This window comes from Rissa tridactyla, chromosome 19 (genome assembly GCF_028500815.1).
Source record: "Rissa tridactyla isolate bRisTri1 chromosome 19, bRisTri1.patW.cur.20221130, whole genome shotgun sequence".
Classification (NCBI taxonomy): Eukaryota; Metazoa; Chordata; class Aves; order Charadriiformes; family Laridae; genus Rissa; species Rissa tridactyla.
The window spans coordinates 5905603-5928831 of record NC_071484.1 but is presented as its reverse complement, the minus strand read 5'-3'; the positions used below and the strand labels follow the sequence as shown (position 1 = coordinate 5928831).

General features: G+C 54.6%; 2 protein-coding genes and 1 long non-coding RNA gene across 5 annotated transcripts; 2 read left to right on the top strand and 1 right to left on the bottom strand.

Annotated features, from left to right (window-relative positions):
* Positions 1-1547: 1547 nt before the first annotated feature.
* ODAD4 (outer dynein arm docking complex subunit 4) lies at positions 1548-13090 on the top strand. The gene is made up of 12 exons (XM_054224238.1): positions 1548-2007; positions 2593-2724; positions 3051-3204; positions 5178-5239; positions 6234-6384; positions 7344-7568; positions 8645-8852; positions 10304-10390; positions 10617-10813; positions 11008-11108; positions 11927-12005; positions 12813-13090. Exons 1-12 carry the CDS (start codon positions 1891-1893, stop codon positions 12983-12985), a joined length of 1686 nt encoding a protein of 561 aa, XP_054080213.1. The 5' UTR covers positions 1548-1890; the 3' UTR covers positions 12986-13090.
* LOC128919173 (uncharacterized) lies at positions 7498-14849 on the bottom strand. Of its 2 annotated transcripts, XR_008469850.1 has the most exons (6): positions 14708-14849; positions 14344-14582; positions 10175-11962; positions 9852-10038; positions 8900-9748; positions 7498-7581 (listed from the first exon to the last, which is right to left on the bottom strand). It is a non-coding gene; the product is annotated as an uncharacterized LOC128919173 (long non-coding RNA). The 2 variants fall into 2 exon arrangements; XR_008469851.1 differs by lacking the exon at positions 10175-11962.
* CNP (2',3'-cyclic nucleotide 3' phosphodiesterase) lies at positions 13498-20073 on the top strand. 2 transcript variants are annotated; one of them, XM_054224241.1, is made up of 4 exons: positions 13498-13632; positions 15780-16449; positions 17038-17180; positions 17679-20073. In XM_054224241.1, exons 1-4 carry the CDS (start codon positions 13630-13632, stop codon positions 18129-18131), a joined length of 1269 nt encoding a protein of 422 aa, XP_054080216.1. In that variant the 5' UTR covers positions 13498-13629; the 3' UTR covers positions 18132-20073. The 2 variants fall into 2 exon arrangements, with proteins under 2 accessions (XP_054080216.1, XP_054080217.1); XM_054224242.1 differs by lacking the exon at positions 13498-13632 and adding an exon at positions 15451-15590.
* The last annotated feature ends 3156 nt before the right edge of the window (positions 20074-23229 follow it).

Here is a 23229-nt window from a genome sequence, read left to right as displayed (position 1 = left end):
CCAGCACCGAGAAACCTCTCAGGGGAGTGTTGTGACTGCAGGGACGGGAGGGGCCCAGCGGTGCCCACAGTGGGGAGCAGCAGATGGAACTGGGGGTCACCGGCTCTGCAGTGCGAGCCCCCAGGACGCGGCCAGCAGGTGCTTCCCACACACACGGGGCAGCGTAACACAGATCAGACACAACAGGCAGGAGAAAGAGCCATTTCTGAAGCCTCGTGCAGCCACTCTGCCTCCCTGCTCCTGACTGCCCCAAGCCTCTAAGGGCAGACATCATGTCTCTTCCCTTGCCAGAAATAATCATCACACATTCATTTTTTCCCTGGTATTTCCAACCTCTGACTAAAGCATGTGTCAGTAACGCTGAAGGGACGCACGCTGGGGTGGTCTCTCTGACGAGAGCAGGCAGTTTTGCTCCAGAGGCGAGGTCTGCTGTGGGCGGTGTGACATTGTCACCAGGCTGGAGCACAGGCCTGCTGCAGCCATGCAGGGGACCGGAGGACACAGACATGATGCTCCTGCCTGTCTCGTTGGGAAAAGCATGTCACACCCTGCTATGCCAGCGGGGAAAGTCTCCGCAGAAAACAGTTACGAAGGCTTAAACTGTCTGAAACTCCCTGCCCGCCTCCCTGGGGACAGGGGTGTGTCCCACTGCCCTCCCACTCTGGGGCTCAACTGGTGTTTGTCTCACCACCCTCGCGTGACACCCTGCCTCCCTCCCACGCCGCGGAGCTGTGCAGCTGCTCCAGCTCCGTCCCAGCAGCCCAGGGAGCCAGGACAGGTGCTGCCATTCCTGAGCTGCATCCAGAGCCCAGCAGCAGCCCCAATTTCCCCGTGATGAAGTTAAGTCTTACAGGCTCGGAGCAGCCTCCGAGTCCCTGAGCAGCACAGGCACGTCACACCCGCTCTGACTCACTTGGCAGGAACAAACTGCTTCAGACATTCCTCTTGGCAGGGTCTCACCCAAGGCCAAAATAAAGTCAGGACTAAAGTCGCTGATAGGAAGAGAGAACCAGCAGCATCTCTCATCCATCATTTGCTTGTCTGGAACTGGACACTGCAGTGATGAAACTGGTCACAGGGGCCACCAGCAAATAGAGAGTTCTGGATATGCTTATCCCAGGGAGGCGGGGGGCTCCTGGGCAAAATCCCCGCGGTCACAGCAGCTCCTGGCCTGGCTGAGTGGAGGAACCTGTTCCACCTGACGCTCAGCAGCAACCCCGGCCTTCGCCGGGCTGCTCTTGTGAAGCAGTTTCACCAGGCGCTCCCACACCCCGATTCTGGCCATGCCTCCAGCGCGGGGCTTTGGGAACACAGGTGCCAGAACAAACCCCGGCACGGGGGCCAGATCCTGGGTCGGTCGGTCGGTCCGTCGGGGTGGGCCAGGAGAGGCGAAGCACGACTCGCTGCCAGCCCCCACCGTGCAGCCCCGAGCGCCGCCGGTCAGGGCTCGCACGCGTTTGGGCGGAAAACCGGCGTTTCCTTCTCCCCACCCCAGCCGCGCAACCACGCGTGCCCCGCCTCCCCCGCACCGCCGTGCTTGAGCGGACTCGCCGTGAACGGCGCGCCCGGGAAGGGCGCCCCCGGCTGCGGGGACACAGCGGGCGGCCCTTCCCGGGACCCAGGCGTGGCGCAGTTCCCCGCGGCCGGAGGGACGCACCCCCCGCCCCAGCGAGCCCCGCCGCCGCGCCGCCAGCCCGGGGACCGGGGAAGCCGCTCCCAGGAGCAGCGGGGCGGCGGCGGCGGCGCGTTAACCGCTGCCGGGGCGCGGGACACGTCCCCGGGCGCGCCACCGCTACGTCACCGCCTGGGCGGGGCTTGGCGCCGCGCCGGAAGTGGGGCGGTTGCCCGGCAACGGTTGCCAGGCGACGGCGGCGGCGGCGACGGGCGGGCATGGCGGCGGCGGCGGCGGGCAGCGGGCCGGCCGGCACCTTCCTCGGCTTCATGGCCGAGGGGACGCTGCTGTTCCGGCGGGGCGAGTACGACAAGGCCCTCGGCTGCTTCGACAACGTGAGGGCGGCGGGACGCCCGGAATGGGGTGGGGGGGAGCGAGGATGGCGGGAGGGGGCCCGGAGGCCGCAGGTGACACTCGGAGGTGGCGGTCACGAAGGGGAGGTGGGTGGCGGTGGCACCCGGTTGACGTGGGGGTGGCTGGCAGGGGTGGCAGCACGAAGGGAAGGGGGACGCGGAGGGACGTGGGAGGCGGCAGCGTGAGGAGAGGCGACCCGCCGAGGTGGTGGCACGGAGGGAAGTGTCCCCAAGGGCGCCTGGAGGGCACTGGACGAAGGGAGGTGACAGGAGGGGCGGTGCGCGGGGGGAGGTGGCACAGGGGGGCAGCGCCAGGAGGCACAGCTCCTGTCTGGGTGCTTGGAAGGGCTGCAGCACCCATGGCCTGGAGAGACGGGGTGGCTGCGGCAGAGGCCACGTGTGAACATCACGAGAGTGTTCTTTGGAGTAAAAATGTTGTGTTTTTATCCTCATCCACCATCACAATCCGTGTCAGGACAGAGCAGGTCGCATCAAATCTATGTACTTGTATGTATTTGTGCTGCTGAGCACAGCACTGGTGACTTACTCGTGTCTGCTGTCTTGCAGGCGCTGAAGCTGAGGGCAGCAGACAAGCACTGTCTGGTTGCCCGCTCAAAATGTTACCTGAAACTTGGAGACACGGAAAATTCCCTGAAAGATGCCGAAGCTTCCCTCCAAAGTGACAAAACTTTCTCCAAGGTAAACAGCACGAAGCGACAAGAGTGTGGGGTGGCCGAGGACCGGTCTGTTAGCTGTGAAACCCTGCAGGGGCTGGGAGGCAGGACCGTGTAGAAGCAGCTAACTCTAACACCCCCTTGACGTTTGTATTGCTGTCAGAGAAGTGGAGGTCCTTAGTCAACAACTGAGAAAGACTTCCAGGGCTGGATTTTATTGTATGCAGATTGCGATAGCACAGCACTCTCACTTCTGCCTAGTGGGGAGTTAATTAAGATCTCCGAAACTCTTCTTTTTTCTCTTTTTTATTCTTTCTTTTTTTTTTTTTTTCCCTCCATTTGTCATTTTAGGGGCTTTACCAAAAAGCTGAGACGTTATATACCATGGGTGATTTTGAATTTGCGTTAGTGTTTTATCATCGAGGCAACAGACTACGTCCAGAGCTCCAGAAGTTCAGGCTGGGTATCGAGAAGTCCCAGGAGGCAATCATTAACTGCATTGGAAGTAAGATGTTTCATTTCACGGTGCCCACAAGCACAGCCAGAAGCCGTTCGGTGGATGGCTGGTGGCAAATTACGTCTGCAAGTGACCCAAGGACCCTGCAACAACGCAGTCTCTTTGCTTCTGCGCTCATGTGCTCGGTGGCCCTTCTCAGATGAAACAAGGAAGTGCCAAAAAAAAAGCACAGCCCTGTTCTTTTCTTCTTCTTCTTTCTTTGGCCCAATGCCTGTTCATATACAGTGTCTAATAACTTCAGTTATGTACGTAAATTATGACACTAATTTCCAAAGTCACCATGAAAATGTTCTAGGTAATACAGAATAAAGCAGCTCATCTGCTTACGGCCCTGCTGATTCCAGAATGCATTTTGAGATCTTTATCCTAATATTCAGAGTTCGTAATGAAATTTGCCTTGCTACCTGAGACTGGCCGTCCTGAGATCCTGACTTTCCTCCAATTTACATTGCATAAGACCAGTGAAACTGTTGACTCTTGCAACGGAGCTTTCATAACTGCTGGCTTAGATCACAGAACACAGTCCTGCAGGAGACAGGAAAGGCCAAGGACCCAGCGATGTTCAAAGCAAATGGAAAACTTGTCCCTTTCCCCTTAGTTTTTCTCTTAGCAACGCTGTCACACGCAGGCAAGCACGGACAGGACACGCACCGCTCTCGGGCACACAGGGGTGCGCAGAGTGGCCTGTGCGCAGCTGGGAACGCTGCTGTGGAACCCGCCCGGCCGGTGAGAGATGGCGCAGGTGGATCGGCAGCGCCTGTCCCCGCACGGAGCCGGGCACGCCCTGCCGCACACCCCGGCACCTGGCCCTCAGCCCCCACATCTCTAACTGCCTTACTCTCCCTGAAATCAGTTTCCAAATTTCAGCAAACCTCCAGCACCACAGATTAACTTCATGCCCCAGTGGCGTAAAAGCCTGAAGCTCTTTCAGATGTGATAGTTATTTAAGAAACCAGAGAAAGTTTCCAGCTCTGGCTTGCTTTCCTCCATTACTGCTGCTTTCTTAGCTTAGTAGAAACGCCTAGATATCTTTGCAACTCTCAGTTGAAATGCTTGCCATGCTTGATATACTGAGCTAAGGGCTTTAAATGCCTTCAAGCATCTGGGCTGTAGGCAAATGAACAGATTAAAACCCAAGAATACCTTTTTTTAATCAAGCGATAGCTCCTAGATGCAGGGGAAAAGAAGGAAGGAATCATGTTAGCATTTGATCTAGATGTTTCAGTAGTTGGGAAATGCACACACATTAACAGGGCACATCCCCAAAACTGCTTTACTGAATCTGCTTTGCTTGGCAGATTCGGGAACACCCACCTTCCATGGTACACGTGTACTCGCAGTGCTGATCTTGGCGCAGGTGCCTCGCTGAAGAAAATCCTTCTACGCCAGCCCGCAAAGCTCTTTCCTACAGCAAGTGAAGCTCGTTCCTGCCTTCTGCCCAGCCCAAACCGAAGAGCTGGTTTTCACTCTGACCTCCGCTGCCGGAGTGCAATCTGAATAGCAGAGCTGGACGTCAGAGTGACAATGAAATGGCAGTTGTGCCCTAATATCAGTGCATAAAAGCTTTAAACTAGTTCTCTGGATTGCTGGAGATCCCTGTGCTGAGAGCATTCCTTCCACCCTAAACTTCAGCTGTGATCCTGCAGAAGAACCTGCCATCCTTTTTTTCCCTGTTTCCATGCAGGATGTAGCATGTCTCTGTAGGAAACCTGCGCTGTGATGGGAGCCCCCTGCTGCCCTGTGAAACCAGTAATTAAAATCCCGAGAGGAGCTGCATCTGTGAGCTCTATTCCCGGCTTCCAGAACATACCAACAGCTACATATCTCATACGAGATAATTAGTAGAAAGCTTTATTTCAAACAGGACATTATAAGCTTGACACGTTCACGGTCATTTTAATTTCTGAAGCCTCTGCACTGCTGTTCTTGAGCACTAACGAGTGTTTTCTCTGGTTTTGCAGGTCCGTCCTCAGTTAAACTGGAGAGTAAAGAGGATCTGTGCTTTATAAGCAGGCAGGCAGAGGTACAGTCTGAAGAGCTCTTGCTTTAGAAGCTAACTGGAGTTATTACAGGGCTAATACTTTCTGAAATAGGCATTAGAGGATTAACAGTTTCTGCGGCAACATGGATGGGGATACGGCGGGTCTAGTGAAGCGCCTCCTGAGCGCAGGAAGCCCACGGATCTGTTTGAGAGTATTTATGCACCTGCTTTTAATGTAGTTCTGGCTCAAGCTATGCAGAATTTAAAGAAGAGGCAGGGGAGAGCAGCCAAGGAGAAACAAAGCCCAGTCTGAAATGTCCCCACCAGCCTGTTTCTGTTGGGTGTTGCTGATGACCCATCAAAGGCTAATAAGTAACAGCACTGAGGTCGGAGCCAGCGTACATTTATCTACAATATTTACTTTGGTTTTACCTGATGTTTAAGGTTCACGTTGTTGATAATGGACACTTTCTCGGTTGCTTAATTTTTGGGGTGGTCCACTGAAGTAGTGCCTTGTTCCTCTGAGATGCCAAGCCACACTTCCCTTTGAAGTCAATGCAGTGAGCGTTCATTGCTTCTTTCAGCTGGAATTACGGGTAGTCAGTGCTAAAAATAATCTGCATAAAGGAGCCTAAACATTAGCACTGTAATTGTTGGGATTTTGGATGTGAAACTTTAGAAATATGCTCCCGGTGTTTCAGAAGCCCTGGCTGTTTCAGTCTCTGGTGCTTTGGCTGTGGACAGCTTGACCTGCCTCTCCCCCAGCGCAGACCGGGGAGCCCTCCAGAACAGGACAAGGCTCTGGGGCAGAACTAATTCTCGCTCTTACTATAGTGCCCGCTCCTGTTCTTGGAAGTGAGGGAGCACAATTAGGTGCAAAATTTCGGTTGTTCGTGACCAAAGTGATTGGAGAGACACCGACTTTTTGCTTTTATTTAAAAAATAAGTTGGCTTATTCGGAGTGTAAACAGAATTCTGCTGATACTAATGTTCCCCACTAATCTCGCCCAACTTCCTTTATTTTTTCTTGCTGTAGGTCAAAAAAGCAAATCAGAAACTCCCAATCAAACTGCCTAAGGAATGCACAAGGAAACAGAAGACTGTGAGGAACCCAAAAACAGAGCGACAGCTTCTTGGAGAGCTTTACGCTGACAAGGCCTACCTAGAAAAGTTGCTCAAGGACAAAGGTCTTTATCCGTTGTATTTAACTAAATGTTCCTTCTAAGCAGGTTCCTTTTATATCCCTATGGCTACTCTTCCTTACGTGTATCAGAGCTCGCAGAGTGTCTGGAGAGTACAGGTATTTTTGGAGCCAGGTCCAATATTCACAAGTATGAGCATAGTTCCTTCCCTATTCAATGTCAGGCTTTTATAGCGAACAATAAATCAACTCAAAGCAATCTGTGCTGATGAAATCAACAGCAGAAGCAGGATCATTACAAATTACTTAACTTCTGTCATAACGATAAATTCCACTAACAATTAAGTGCAAAGTGTTGCTCATAAGACTGTAACTCATTTGTGGTTTCGTTATAAATGCTGTTAAGATCAAGATGCGGGATTTGGAGAAGTATCTTATTTTAAAACTAGGCAGAAAGGTGATTCTCCTTTAGTCATTTTCCTAGGGAACTCTACCCAGTAATAGAGCAGCACTAAGAAGTAATTAAGAATTCGGTCTACTCACAGGTTTTATGGTATTACTAGCAATAATAATACATGTGGGCTACCTGGTTTCCAGGCATGTAAAAGCCGCCTCAATTTCCATTTTGCAATCTAATCCCCAACGCTTTTCCAAGTGCTGTTTCAGCACAAGTGCCCCACGCGGTTGTTCTGCCCAGGAGGACGGGGGGGGGGCTCACGCGTCGCAGCTGGGCCCCATTAATCAGGCTCCTTCTTGGCTCCTATCAGCAGAGGAGGCAGCAGCCACAGGGGCTGCTGGCTGGCTAAAACACACGGAATGGATAACAGCAAGAGAGTTTTCCATAACATCCCTCCTAATCGTGTCAGCTCTGAGGAGCACTGCTGGCTTTTATTTCTAGGACTATCTCTCAGAGCAAAGACTGTTCATAAGCAGTCCCGCACTGCGCTGCGCCTTCATCCCTCATGTACATTAATACTCTCCTGGGTTCTACCGTCTTGTTTTCAGATTTGATGGAGAGCAGCACAAAGCAGGGGATCAAAGTAGCAGACCTGGTTTTGAGTGGCATTTCCTACCTCGACGCACGCAGTGAATTCTGGCAGCAGCAGAAGCCCATTTATGCCCGTGTGAGAGAGCGCAAGCTCCGGCAACAAAGGTGGATCCGGGACAAGAAGCAAAAACCAGCTGAGGTTGGCAGATACATTGTGAAGAGTATGGAGGACATTGATATGTGTAGGTGTCCTGGCTGGAAGCAGTAAGAAAATGATGGTTGGCACATGTAATTATTTGCTGTAGTAATTACAGACCAGAAGAATAGAAGCAATGCAAGTATTAACAAACACTGGTAGGCAGTCTTGGGGAAGCGTTTGCTTTTGTATTCTTCGCCTTTCCCAACAGTTTCTTAGATAGAGAATCCAAACATATTTTTTTTTTCTCATCTTTTTCTGTACTCGAGACCTTGCTGACTGGTTTTCAGGTCACCACTTAGACACCAAAGCCAGGTGGGCCCCTGCTGCATGCTCAGCAAATGCCTCTGCCTGGGCTGGTAAGCAGAAGTTGTTTTATTGAGAGAATGCAGGCCGCTGGAATTAATCATTTCTATAGTGCAAAAATACCATTGTAGAGAGATGAAGAAGCTGAAAAACAGTGGTCTAGAAGGAAGGAGGAATTCAGCCACTTCTGATTTCTTTCTCTCTTCCTGTGCTACATATTTTACAGCCTAGGGAAAAGAATTTTGTTGTTACCGCAATTCAGTTGTTCTAAGCTGCATCAGCTCCATGAAGGTATCATCAGAAATATCCTGCAGCCTAATTCCCACAGCCCTGTAGCCCAGCTGGGCGCGATGAACAGAGCTCACCAGGAAAGTGCCAGGGGATGATTTAGGAGATAAACCCCTAAGTACTGTAGCTAGAACTTCATCTCCAAGACCAGGCTGCCCTGCTGCAATAACTATGAGCTTTCAAAAGCCTCAGACAACAAGCATCATTCTCCTTTATTATTCTTCAGCTAGTGTGAGGTGTTACCAGAGTCATTTCCCCGTGCTTGCTGGGATGAAAGTGAGTTCCAGCAGTGCCAGGGGGAGGATCAGAAGCTCCATCTCCCAGGGACGGATTTCTTGGAGATTGGAGGGAGGAGTGTAGGAGATGCATGAAGAGTTTGGAGCTCTAACCTTTCCCAAGCTTTGTCTGAGGCTTGCTGTCCTGGTTTGAGGGCTCAAGCCACGACACTTGCACGACTGCACTTAGTTTTTACTTCCCTGATATCACTGTGTCCACACACTAGCATTAAACTCTCCTTTTTGTCTCTAGTGCTGTCTGGCGATGCCCCTGAAGAAAGCTGCAAGAAAGCTGAGCGCGTGCTAAAAACAATACAAGGGTGGTCAGATGATGAAGTTCCCAACAAGAACGAGCTGATTGGAAACCTCTACAGCTGCATTGGGAATGCTCAGCTGGAGATGGGCCACTTGGAGGCGGCTCTGCAAAGCCATAAAATGGATCTGGAATGTGCCAGGCAGAGGTAAGTGCTGAGAAGTTCAGGTGGATGGGGGAAAGAGGAGAAAGTACCTCTGTTAAGGTGTCTGAGCGTCAGGTAACGTTGTAATTCTCACCAGGAGATTTAACGGGGCAACGCATTCAGACTCTGCCCGAGTGTCATGGTCTCTAGTGACTTATTACCCTTGTTATTCCAAAAATAAGAAGCCTGAAGCAGATTTGTAAGGGACTTGGACCACGTGGCACATCTAAATCTCTGCTGAAGCAAGGAAAAGAGAACAAAAATTCCAGTCTCAGCACTTTAGCCTCTACTATGCCCTTCCTCTCAGGAAGGTCAGGCTCTAAATTGTACAAGTTTTCTCCTATGTTTTCTCTTAAAATCATTTGCATTCAAACCAGGATAGCAGGCTTGAAATATTTATCTAAGAGGTACAGTTACCTGCCCATACAGAACACATTCTGCAGCTCTTTCAGCTAAAACGGAACGGAGCGAAACGGAGTCTGAAGATTTAGCGAGAGTTTTGCAAAGCACGTGAGAAAACACTGACATCGTTCGTCGTTTTCACAAACCACTTTTAGAAATTAATATTGGCCTAAGAAATTTCTGCCTCTCGCCGGGTGATCTCCACTCCCCAGTGACGCCAAATGAAGTTAAGGATTAGCAGCGGAGGGGCAGGAACGCGGTGCGTCCTTTCAGTACTTCGGTAAAAGCGCCGTGAAGTTGCGTGAAAGGCCAGAAGCGCAGCGCCGGGGGGGGCTCGCCCTCTGGTGGCCACTTCACAGCGGGGGCGAGGAGACGGTGCTCGGGACCCGCATCGCTCCCAGCCTTTGGCGGGCGATTTGTCCTCTCCTTTCATCAGCTTCTTCATTTGTAATGGAAGGCGAGTCAAAGCAGGCCACTTCCGAAGAGGGGAGTGAGGCCTAATTAAGGAAAAAAATTAAAGTCCAGAGGCTACGTTATTACGGGGACTTGCCTCCGGCATGGGGCAAAGGCTCATTGAGAGCCCCAGGAGCTGGGTGTTACCAGGAGTCTGGTGTAGGAGCCTGCAGACACGGGTTTGGGCCTTCCCTCTTTTCTCGGACAGGGATCGTGTCTCGGTGTTAGGGGCTTAGGAGTTGGTAGGGCGCTCCCGTAGCACTCACAAGGCAACAAAGGGAAACTGAGGCAAAGAAAAGCGGAAAGACTTTCCCACGGACTGCCAGAGTTGCACCTAAAAAAAATAATCAAAGACAAAACTGAGCCGTTTTTCCCCTGTGTCTTATGGGGTGTCAGTTGCAACAGCTGTAGATAAAACCAAAAAAATCTATCTTGATTTTAAGACTTTCGGTCTGACACTGGTCCTTTACCTCTAATTCTCAACGCTTAGCCTGAGGTCACGTTGAGCACCAAAGAAAACACACCTGCTGAAGAAAGCACGATTGTAAAAGGAACAAGACTATTTCAGCTCCTACAGTTTCTTTTTCTTTTCAATGCAGCAACCTGCCAGATGCCGTATCCAGAGCCCTTGATAACATCGGCAGAGTTTATGCCAGAATGGGCAAATTCCAGCAAGCCGTTGACACGTATGTAAAATTAGTAACAAAAAAGGCGTAACGTATTTTGAATTAATAGATTATGTCTTTTCAGTTTGTTTATTCATACTGCTAGCGGGGGTGGGGGGGAGAGGGCTGTGAAATTTTTCATACCAATAGTACCTGGAACCCTTTGTTTATAGAATCAGTGGTTGAAATTACAACGGCATCTGGTGAGAGTCGGTAAATGTCTGTCTGTCTGACTCTCTGCTTGAAGCTGGGAGGAGAAGATTCCAATGGCAAAATCCAGCCTGGAGAAGACCTGGCTGTTCCATGAAATTGGCCAATGTTACCTGGAGCTGAATAAAGCTGAAGCAGCCCAAAATTATGGACAGAAGTCCCTGCAGTCAGCAGATGAGGAAGGAGACGTTGAGTGGCAGCTCCATGCCACTGTCCTGGTGGCACAAGCACAAGGTAAAGGCTTTGGTACAAATTTTGCTCTAAGGAGGGAACCGCCAGTCTGTTCCGCATCTTAGTGGGAACATCTCTGTGATTTAACAGCCAAATCCCTGTTCAGGTCAAGACCTCTCATCAGAGACTTGCTTGATTAACTGTCGTCGTTCTCTTGATCTTGGGTTAAAATAGATATTTTCATTTGTCTGTTGCAGTAAAATTAAAGAATTACCAGCCTGCAATCATGAACTTTGAAAAAGCACTTGAGAAGGCAAAGCTTATTCACGATGAAGCTGCTCAAAAGGCCATCATCATTGTAAGTGGGTTGTTGTGAAGGGGGTAGGAGTGTGGGGCAGCACCAGCGAGTGAGCTGTAACTATTGTCTGGCCTCCTGTGAGCTGAGAAGACCTCACTACGTGGCTAGTGGGTTAAGGGGGGTGGGGGGAATGCAGCCTCTGAAGCAGTTTGCGTATTGAAAGTTATGAAACCTCCTGGCTCAGGAGACTTAACCCCAGTTTATGGACCAGTACAACATACAAAGGGTGAAGCCCAGCCCTGCGCAGATCAAGGGAAATTTTTCTTTTGACCTCCCTGGGGCACGGATTTCACACACGGAATACGGCGGTGCCGTCTCTGCGCTCAGCTGCTGATCACAGCTCACCCTTTTCTGGCCTTTCCAAAGTGTCCCAAAGAAACCACTTGGCATCAGTGGCAGAACATCTGGGCACGGCCCGTGGCCCAGGTCAAGCATTCCACATGGCCTGGTAGCCAGCCTGTGCTACCCGACAGCAGGTTGTGGGGGATCGGGGGGCGCCCGGCTGGCCAAGCGCCAGCTGCAGTACCGCCACCTCCCTGTTTGCTCGTCCCTCTGGGGTGGCCAGAGCTCAGCAGAGTCTGTTCTGCCGGAAGAGAAACGACGGCGCCAGAGAGTTGGGATCTTCAGGGGAGGAGACATTTGGCAAGGGATACTAACAGGTAGCAACCACTGCAGGGAGAAAGGAAACATATCGTTGCAGAGAGTTTTATGGTAGGAAAGGACCAGGTGATGATAGCACAGATCAAAAGAAAACAGGAAAAACTCAGATAGGTAACTGCATTTCTGGAGCTTTTCTTAATAAGCTGTATCACTTTCAGGCCTTAGATTACGTGAGCAAAAGCTTCATCGAAGAGCTGAACGAAAGAAGAAAAGAAACAAGAGTTTACTCTCTTAAAGGTAGTTGTCATTCAGACCTCTGCACCCCATAAATATAAAAATTCCCCACTTTCCTTCTCTGTAGCACAGACCGAGGCATGGGAACAAACCACCCTGTTTCCAGGTAGAAACTTCCAAATTTCTGGCCCATGGTGCATCCCCTGCACTAGTCCACAGTTGCAGGAGTTAATTTGTACGTGAAGCTATAGCGTAGTTATAATCTGTGACTTCAGTTTTTTGGCAGCAAAGGTTTAATCTTTGAGCTGGTCTAAACCAGAGTAAGCGACGCCAACCGTGATAACCAGGAGCCTGGTTTCACTCTTCAGTGCCACCCATTTAAAAAGTTGCTTTTAATAATGCTGAAAGCAGCTTCAGCGCCCAGCGTGCAGCGCGGTGGGCGCAGCCAGCAGCAAACCGTGACCGTGAATCCCTGAGATCCGCAGCGCTGAGGCCTTCGGAGACATCGGCTGCCTCTTAGAAGCCCCAGGGTATAAAAGTATTGATTTCTTTACGGGTATTGAATTAAAACCGTTGCTGTAAAAAGCACGGAACTCTCACCCACCGCCGCGCTCATCTCGGGGCTGTGTCGCCCCCGGGCAGGAGGTGGCAGCACTGCCCAGGCCTCCCCAGCCCGGGGGGGGCGCTCAGCACCCGGCACCGTCAGCAAACCGAGCCCCGTCGGACGGAAAATAGAGGGGAGCTTTGTAACTGAGTGATGGAGGCCGGGGAGGGGTGTGTGTGTGTGTGTGTCTTATTTTTTTTTGTGCCCCGCCGTTTGCTCGCTGCTGGAACCTGCCTGACGGTCGCTTTTGTCGTTCCCCCCCCCAGATTATGATTTCACCAGCGAAAACACGCTGGAGCCCGCGGAGAGGGAGCGGGAGAGAGAGGGCACCGAGGCTCCGGAGGAGGAAAAGCAAAAAGACGAGGCCAGGAAGGATAAAGAGCTCGGAAACAACAAAGAAGGGAAGGAGCAGAAGAGCGGAGCCGGGCCGAAGCCGTAGGAGCCGCCGCCGAACCCCGCTGGAGCGTCCCGGTGCGGCAAACACGAGCTCTGCCCGCAGCCGGCTCTCTCCTGCCTGCCCAGGGCGCCGCCGCCCCCCCTCCGCGCCCCCCTCCCTCCCCGGGCAGGGGACACCCTCCTCCGCCCCCCACCCGGGCAAGGGACAGCCCCTCCGCTCACGCACCCCCCGCCCCGAGCAACGGGACACCCTCCTCCGCCCCCCAAGCGGGCAGGGGACGCCCCCCATGTCCGCCCCCCAGGCGGGCAGGGGACACCCCCTCCGCTCACCCACCCCCCGCCCCGAGCAACGGGACACCCTCCTCCGCCCCGCAAGCGGGCAGGGGACGCCCCCCATGTCCGCCCCACAACAGGGCTGGGGACAATCTCCTCCGCCCCCACGCGGGCAGGGGACATCCCCCTCCATCCCACAACGGGGCTGGGGACACCCCCCACGTCCGCCCCCCAACCGGGCAGGGGACACCCCCCTCCGCCCCCGGGGCGGGCCCGGCCCGGCCCCGGGCGGAGCCGGCGGCGGGAGGGGGGGGCCCGGCGCTATGAAAGGGGCCGCGGCCGTGCCCGCCCCAGAGCCGCTTCCCCGCCGCGCCGCTCCGCACCGGCGGCCGCCCCGGAGCCGCTGCCCTCACCATGGTAAGCGCGGGACGGGGCAGCCCCCGAACCCCCCCCGGGGGCGCGGGGTCGAGTTCCCGGGGGGGGGGAGAGGAGGCGCCGGCGGCGTCGCCGACACGTGCGGGCCGGGCCCGGGGCGCAGCCGGGAGCGGCTCCGGTCCCCGGGACCCCGCGGTGGAACGGGGGGCGCAGCGGCTCCCTCCCTGGGGGCAGCCGGGGTACGGGCACCTGCGGCGCCCCGGTGGCCGGAGCATCGCAATCTCCAGGCCGGTCCCTGCCGGCCCTCGGGGAGCCCGGGGACAGCGGGAGCTTTGTGGGGACGGCGGGGAGGGACGGGACGGGGCGCGGGCTCAATGGGGGATTGTCCCCCCGGGAGCCCCGCGCTGCGCCGAGGCGGCCTCTGTGGGACCATTGTCCGGCCGGGCCCTGCGTGGCCCCGTCCCATGAAGGCGACTATTATCCTCCAAGCTGGCCCCCAAACAATGGGGCCGGAGGGTGGTTTCTATTATTGTTCTTTTGTTTGCGCCTTTGAAAAGCGGCCTCAGTTACTGCCACTGCCAGCAGCTGCCTTCAGCAAAATAGCGGGGCTGGGCCAGCCCTCGCTTGGGCCACGGGCCCGGCCGCAGGGCAGCAAGGCCAGCCCGGCCCCGCCAGCCCTCCTAGCCCGCCGGACCCCCACACTGCGAGGGGCAGCCCTCGGAGGTGGCTCACGCCGTCTGCTTCCCCCTGTACCTGGGAGCCCCGAATCTACGGGGAAGCCAACGTCGGGGGTCCCGGGAGAACCGTCCGGGCATCACTCTTCCCAGAGGTCCATCCATTCCCGTGGCAGGAATGCCACACCGTGCCGGCAGCGCGCAGGGCCACCCCGTGGTGCTCGGGGCTCACCGTTCCGGGGGGAAGCTGACCCAACATCCCCATCCCAGCAGCTCCTGGGCCTAGGGTGCTTTGGAACCAAAACCCATCTCCGAATTCTGGAATAAAAGATAGGAAAGTTAATCAACTGAATAGTTGTTTTTTAAACAATGGCTTCACTCCGCAGACAGGAAAGCTGTATTTTTCTGCCGTGGGCAGAGCATCTATGTAGTCTGTAACCCACCTCGATTTTTGCCTCGGAGGCACAGCTCACTCCTCAGCGTTGCTCCGGGGCTGCCGGCACAGCGTTCCGCTCCGGAGCCGGTCATGGGCTGGGCCAGGCCGGGATGGGAAGGGGAGAGGTCACATATGGACCCAAAAACCAGCAGCTGCCCCGATGGTGCTATTGAAAACTCACACAGTTGGAGAAAACCCTCATTTCCTTCCAGTCCCGTGTTTTCCCAGGCCCTTCTGGGAATTAATCTGGGAATTCCAGTTACCGGAGCTGCTGGCAGGAGGGGAGGGAGAGGCAGTGCCAGCAGCATTTCCCGGCTCTGGCCTTGCTTTGTCTGCCGGGAGGGCTGGTTTCGGTTTCATGTTCAGCTCAGCGCTGCTGGGACGGGGCTTGGCTTTGCGGGAAGCGATTTTAGCACAGGAGGAGCCCAAACTCCCTCCTGGGAGGCACTGGGGGTGCTGGTGGCCAGTACAGCGGGAAGAAACAGCCGTTCTTCATGCGAGAGATTGTCTCCTCCCGGACTGTGCTCAGCAACAGCCTTTCCCGCGGGGACGAGGATCCCCGGGCGGACAGAAAGCCCTTTGCAGCCTGTTTACGCAGCTGCAGCGCTGAGACGGCAGCACCCGCCACAACCTGCTGGGACTTTCATTTCCCATCTGGCGGCGGAGTTCCCCGCAGCACCCTCCTCACCGAGGGTTTATTGACATGCTCAGACACAAATGCGACAGTCGGAGCCTCTGCCGGGGTCGCGGCAGCTTGTGGTGCCCGTGAAACTGCAGCTGCTGCTGCCATGTGACGGGTAAAACTTCCCCTTCCTGGTCAGGAGGACGGCAGCGGCCAGGCCGGAGCAGCGGACGGAGCAGGGGACGGAGCAGCACCCCCAGCTCCTCAGGTGGGACGGCCGGGGCCGGGGGTCTGGCCGAGGCGGCCCCGAGAGGCTGTTTGAGCCCCGCGGGGCAGCCCCCGTTCCCTGCGCCGCCTCCTCCCTGCAGAGGGGCCGGGCGACACGTGCTCGTGCGGTGGGAGCGCGCGGGCTCCGGGGGCTGCTCACCTGCAAAACTCTTTTATTCTCGCGTTTCAGAACAAAGGCTTCTCAAAGAAGAGTCACACGTTCCTGCCTAAAATATTTAGAAAGATGTCTACTCAGTCAGCGAAAGAAAGACCCGAGAGCTTGCAGTTCCCCTTCCTTGACGATGAAGACACCATCTCCACGCTCAAAGAATCTAAAACCTTTTTGATTTTAAGAGGGCTGCCCGGCAGCGGGAAGTCCACGCTCGCCCAGGCCGTTCAAGACCGGTACAAAGACGCCTGCAAGGTCATCTCTGTCGATAACTATAAAATCACACCTGTAGTAAGAAGCACCATTCCTGAAGAATATTCCAAGGTGGACGAGGATCTAGTTGACTATTGCAAACGAGAGATCAGCGTCATCGTTCTGGATGACACTCACCATGAGAGGGAACGACTGGACCAACTCTTTGACATTGCTGACAAATACCGGTACAAAGTCATCTTTGCCGAGCCCAAAACCCAGTGGCGACTGGATTGTTTGCAGCTGAAGGACAAGAATCAATGGAAACTGTCGGTGGAAGAGCTGAAGAAGATGAAGCCCAGCCTGGAGAAGGAATTCCTACCCATGTATTTTGGGTGGTTTTTGAGCAAAAGAAGTTCCGAGATCCTGAGGAAGGCTGGCCAGGCCTTCTTAGATGAGCTCGGGAGTCTGAAAGCCTTCAAAAAGGAGAGCAAATACTGTATGTATAGAAGGATCTTACCGCGTTCTTACTCTGTCGATGAAATGTTAACGTGCAGCAAATAGAAAGAGCTCGGTCAGCTTCTAAAGGGAATTTCTCATTACAGTCAGCCCCAAGAAAAACTGTTTAAAGATACTAATCCATTTCCCATAGTTGACAAAGTCGCTGCTGTAAGTGAAAACAAACGAGGCCGTTTTCGCTAAGGAGGCGGTTTAGCGGTGAGAGGGTGGGGAGCTGGGGGTGGGCGGCAGCCGCCTGACACGGCGGGGCCGGGCAGCCCCTGGTGCTGCCGTGGGGCGAAGGCAGAAGGGAAGGACTGAGCCCTCCTGTCCCCGAAGGGGTTCGTGCAAGGGCAGGGTTAAGACGAGCCGCGGTGATGCGCAGACGCTCCCGTTTTCTACCCGCATCCACCGTTAGCCTGGGTGGAAGGAGGAGCTTTTTTTAACCCATCTGATCCTTTTCAGCAGCAACAAAGACGAAACGCGAAGGACGGGCTGGTGAAGAAAGGGGAGATGGGGCTCAGGCTCGTGGGGGGGGGCCCTGGGGGCTGAGGTTTACGACACTGACGTTATTTACCTGCGTTTGCAGTTGCTTCCGCTGTTGACGATCCCAAAATAAAAATCGATCTCACCAGCTACTTCGTGAAGAGGCCGCCTGGAGTCTTACACTGCACCACAAAATACACCGAGTTCGGAAAAGCAGCTGGAGCCGAGGAATACGCCCAGCAAGAAGTGAGTACGGGGGCTGCGACCCCCCCCCCCCAGCACCCAGCCTCCCCCCTTCCCGGCAGGGACCCCCCAGCCCCCGGGGTGGGCTGAGGCCACGGCCCTGCCGAGGTGGGGGACTGGAGGGACAGTAACTGCGTCCACGCGGCCCGTGCGATAGAAAAGTCGTAATTGTGGGCGAGCTGGTGACTGTTCCCTGTTGGTTTCCAAACAAAATCCTCCTGCCCCCCGCCCCCCCCCCCCCCCCCCCAAAACTTCCAGCATCGGCCCCAACAGCGTGATCTGAATGATGATAAATTCAGGTATTTGCGGTTCCAGCTAAAGTGTATCAAAACAGAGAAGCCCGAGTTAAATATCGGAATTTGTGAAGGGAAAAAGATGTAACCGGCTCCGGATTCACGGAGCAGGAAGGTCAGGCCATGATCTCCCCGGTTGTACGGAGCGTTTCAAACCTGTCGAGGCCCCCGAGCCGCTCACGCCGCGCTCCTCTCTCCCTCCTCCCAGGCTGTGAAGGCTTCCTACGGCAAAGGCTTCACCCTGGCCGTTTCTGCCCTGTTCATCACCACAAAAACTGTCGGGGCTCGCGTGGACCTGAGCGAACAGCAGCTGCTGCTGTGGCCCGGGGACGCCGACAAGATCCTGCCCACCGACAACCTGCCGAAAGGCAGCCGGGCTCACATCACCCTCGGCTGCGCCAACGGCGTGGAAGCCATCCAGACCGGGCTGGATCTGCTGGAGTTTGTGAAACTGGAAAAGGCGGGGAACAAAGGGGATCAAGTGGGGGAAATTGGAGGAGGGAAACTGCTGTATTTTGATAACGGTATGTGGATGCTCACCCTTTCTAAAAAGATGGATGTGAAGGCAATATTCTCAGGGTACTACGGAAAAGGAAAACTTGTGCCGACCCAGAGCACCAACAAACGGGGCTCTGCTTTTAGCTCCTGCACCATCATCTAGGGCCAGGGCAGGGCGGCCGGGTGGCTGGTTTGTTTTTAAAAGGCAAGTAACTCCTGTAACCTTTAAAATTGTAAAGAGAAATAATTCTACCTTTACTAAAGTAAGCCCTTTGCCAGCCCCAGTGTGACGCCTCTGGGGAGAGTTCATCGGCCTCAGAACAAGGAAGAAAACAAGCAACTCCCACCCGACAAAGGAAAACTCTCCCATCGCTGGCACCAGCAACTGACGGCCTTTGAAAGCAAGAGTTTTGGCAAGAACGAGCCGTGGTGTTCTGCTTGTTTTCTTCCTCGGAGGAAGATCAATTACGCTCTTTCCTAACTCCCCCACGAACCACAATCGTTAGCTCTTTACCCGTCAGCACGATGAGCGGCGGCAGAGCAGAGCCCGTAGGTACGTAACCGCTCTGAAGCCGAGCAAAGTGAACTGCGCGACGTCTCCCCCTTCTCCCACACCCCAGGGACCGACAGCGGTCGCTCTGGTCGCTGAGTTACTGGGTAAAAACCAGTAAAGACCCAACCGTGGGTCACTTCTGCCCAGCGCGGCACGAATAGTTTAGCCCGAAAGGAGAATGTGCGGCCCTGCGCTACCCCAGGTCGGGGTCCCTGGCTGCACGCGCGGGGAAGAGGCACCGGTGGGCGGACAGAAGAAAGTGCGTGGCCAGATGATGTCCCAAAGAGCGATCGTGGATTTTTAAAAAAAAAAAATAAATATATATATAAAAAAAAATCACCCAGAGGGAAACCAGTGGAAGACGGGGGAGGCAGGCGGTTCGCGCAGCGCGGCTCCAGCCGTTTCCCCTCACACGTCCGAGCGGGCCGGACCAAGCACTGTCCCGTCGTGTCCTTGTCCTGTAGGGAACAATCCTGCCTCGGCAGGGAGTGGAAGAGATGAACTAACGTCTTTTCCATCTCGTTTTATAGAAACTAAAATCGTGTCTGAAGTATAGAGCTGTACTTCATGCAAGATTTTACTACTTTTCTCTAATGCACTTGAATGTTAAGTTAGGATGGCAGTAACACTGTAATTTAGGAAGTAAGTGGAGGTACCGTAACTGCGTAACTTACGTCTGCTCAAACCTAAACCATTGGCTGGAAAAAAAAAAAAAAAGTTATTGACCGAGCACTTCTGTTATTAAGTCTGTTTTATCGAAACTTCTGTTTTCGCTCGTAGCCTGCCCGTTGGCCAGCCCGTCGGTGGGTGCGTGGTCACGGCTTTACTGTAACTCGACGCTCAACTAACGGGTTCAGGTCAGGACAACAGTTTAAACTCACGCTATGGCTCCGTGTTTGGTGAACTGCGTAGTGAAATTAATCCCGTATTAATAGATGTAAATACTTACTGTGTTTGACAAGCATGTGCTGGGCTCGCGTGGGCGCAGCTCCCCTGCGCCAACCGCTGCTCGGGGCGCCCAGCGCTGCCTGGGCCAGGAGCTTTTCTCCCAAGGCTTACAACAAAAGCGAGGAACGCTGGGGAGGGGGGGGACGGACACACGAAGCTGGGGAACGCTCCGCACCTTTGCCAGTAAAGCAAAACAATTCCTGCTGCTTCAAAAAGACAGATGATAAATTCTCGTTATATCATAAAAAATTCTGTATCCTCCCTCGCCGCCAACAGAGAAGCCCTTGCTGGCTTCCGCAGCGGCAGCGGGGTGAGCGCCCGACACTCGGCTTGGGCCGTTCCTAATAAATCTCACAGCGGTTTGTCCCACGGAAACTCCCGAAACGCCTTTAGCAGCCGCTGCGGCAGTGCAGGAGCTCGCTCCCCCCTCTCCCTCCAGCGCCCCGGGAACAAGCCCGTGCTCCAGGTCTCATCCAGCACCAAAATGCACGGCTGGAATATCTCGTTTATTTGCCTGTTCAAGAACAACAGTGAGACTGTCGTCATTTAAGTTTTTATTAGTTTGTACATCATATACAGTTTATAATAAAGTAAACCAATTGCATGTGGTTTTGCTTCAGTCTGTGATATTCTTCATATAAACACATCATTATGAATTATGCCTAATGAAGTAAACAACAAATATTCACATTTTTACCATTCACATCCTAGAAAGGTACGGGTCCGGAGAGGGACAGTGTCACACCGACGTGAAGCCCGTCTTCGAGAGGGTGACGCGTTTGGCAAAGCGATGGGGACAGCGATTGCTCCATGCAAGACTCCTTTCCTCCCAGGGGAAAGGTTAAGATATTTACACTGAGGTAAACATTCAGAATTTCGATTCAGATAAATACTGCAGCACAGGGCCCCGCGTCCTCTCCAAGGTGGCTTCACATCGGTGCCTGGTTTTGTCTCGACTACTCCTTAACGTCGTTACAACACCGCCGATACGCATGCAAGGAAGGTGCTCGGTTCGCTGTTCCGCACTCAACCCCTCCGACAAGGCTTCCCGCCGCTCCCTTTTGGAGCGCGAGCTACTGGGGGGAGGACGGGGGGGCAATCCAGGTCAGGTTGGCCGTGCCAGAACTGCAGCCAAGCTGCACGCCCAGTGGCAGCATCCCGCTTTTCCCACTGAACTCCTGCCTTCCCGAACAGCCCGGCCGTGCCGGAGCTCCAGCTCCGTGACCCCATGCTACAGCCCAGGCTGCGCCTCGGCACCCGGCTCCCGGCGCGTCCCTGCGGAGCTGCGCTCGAGCGAGAACCTGCCCAGCGTGGCTCAAAGGGGGGATAATCCTGTCCCTGGCTGCAGGCGCGGGGAACGCCGGGGCACCCCGAGGGAGGCCAAAGCATTTCGCATCATCTCTCAAAACCCCGGTGGACGGGGACAGCGGGGACACCTCCAGAACGGCTGCGTGAGCGGCCTCTGGAGAGCGGGGGGTGAGGGAAGTGCTGCCGCCCGGTCCCTGCCCCGCGGCCGCGGTCACCGCAGCCCGGCCGGAGCCCAGCGCCGCCCGGAGGGGCCACACGAGCCGCCCTTTTCCCTACGAAAGGGGAGGGGAGGGTACAAGGCACAAATTTAAAACGGGATGAAAACCATCCACTTGAAGACAAGTGAATATCTTTACTTATTACTTGAAACCGAGGAAGTAAATTTCGAAAGAAGAGCAAACCGCTGCGTCGTCCGAACGCTTTGGTCACTCCATCGGCCAAGCGCAGCCTCCGGCGCTGGCGGGGGCACAGCAGCGGAGCCAGTTTCCCCTATCGGAAACGAAACAACATCTCTTCCTTTTTTTTGTTTTCCCGCCCCCCACCTGCATCGATGTATTTACAGAACAGTCAGAAGCCTTTAGCGCTAAGGGTCCAGCTTTACAGCAACACTTCCAAGTTCACAAACGAAACCACGGACTTTCCTATGTAGCATCTGCAGCAGAAACAAAGAAGCGCCTGTCAAAGCGGCAGCCAGAAGCATCTTAATGGTCTTTACAGCCGATTCCAGTCCAGCTCCGGTGCCTCGGGAAAGGATTCCCTCAATCCCCCCCACCCTGCAAAAGGTGGGGCTGACGCAGCGTCCGATTTGTAAAGTAAATCCACACAAGCAAAAACACACACCAGGCTTTGAGGTCTGGAGGTCAGACCGTCGCACATGCAACTACCTCCCACGCACTGACGTTACTGATGCAGGTTTTCATTTTTCGAGCATGAAATCGCTTCCATTTTCACGGGAACGCAACAACATTTCACCGTTTGAAACTATCCCGGCAGCAGCTCAGGCACCACGAGCGTCCCGACCAGGCGAAAAACCACCCAGGGAAAGCGCAACGATCAAACAATTCCCCGTCCCCGCGTAATCGCCGCAGAGTCCCGACAGCGGGGCCCCGCTTCGCACGCTCGCTCTGCCGGAGCCAGCTCCCCGCACACACCGTTCCCCCTCTGCTCGACAACTTCCACAGCGGGAGCCGGAGGCCACTCCGTCCGTTACCGAGCTGTTCCGCAGCCACTGCCTCCATCGCGGCTGCGGGAAGCTCCCTCCCGTACACGCCACCCGCTCCGGCTTCCAGCCGGGGCAGCTCTGCTGCCTCCCGCTATGTCCCACGGGCCGGAGCTCTCGGCACCGACCCTTCCCCTTGGGAATCCCTGGACGGGGGCTACCGGGCCAAAGGGCAACCGTGCCTCACACGGCACAAGCCCCCTGTGTTGGGGCTGCCCCCCCAGCAGAGCGGGGCAGGGCCTGCGCCGGGCTCAGCTACAGCTCAGGGTCACGTATCGAGGCTCTCGCCGTTACGCCAAAAAAATAAACCTTTCGGTAATTACAAAGGCTGACTTCCAGAAGGAAACTCTCTCATCAAAAGGAAGGGCTTCACCACGGGCTGCTCCCAGCTGCCGAGTTCCCCCGGTGCCCTACGGTCACAGCACGGGGACCGGGACGCTTCCGAACAGGGCTCGACGCACCAACGTCCCGCTGCACTTCCCCTACAGCCGCCAGCTCTTTACCGCTCTAGAAAAAGCACGGGCGTAATTCCACTTCGAGATACTTATTCGTTATCTCTACGGCAAATTCCTCCATCTGGCAGCTCCTGGGGAGCCGGCGGAAGCCGGGGAGGCCGCAAGAACACGGCGATAAGGTTCCCCGTACAAAACACAACCCGTGAACGTTCTGTAACTACCAAGTGTTAAAAACAACATCTCGGGCAACGCACGTCTGAGAAGGTTTTTCTGAAAGAAACAGTCCCCCGTGTCTCCGGGCCGTGCTAGGACGCGATGGAGGTGACAATGGCCACTGCCCTGTTGTCCCTGGGCAACGGGGGTCACCGAACGCCACTCAACCCCCCCGTGCCCTGTGCGAGAGGGAACGCGTGTTCCCCCTTCACTTTGAATCGCATCGTAACGCTCCTTAGAAAAGTCTTGGCACTCACCATATTAATATTTAACTACATTTAATCATGCATTCATGTACAGTTTTATAAATATCCGCTGTATAACACTTTCTCAGAAAAGCCATTCCACTTCTGTCCTCCCAGGAGTGGCCTCATCCCAAGTTCGGAGAGGAGGAAACCTCTCCAGTTTAACTGGAGGGAAGTGGGGGAGGGGGGGGAAATAACAAAAACCACCGACAAACGCAGGACACGTCTCTGCACGGCGATAAAAGACCGAGAAGAGTCCAAACTGTACAGAAATATCAACACACACAGGACAAGACAGTATGAATCCGGAAAGCCACCCG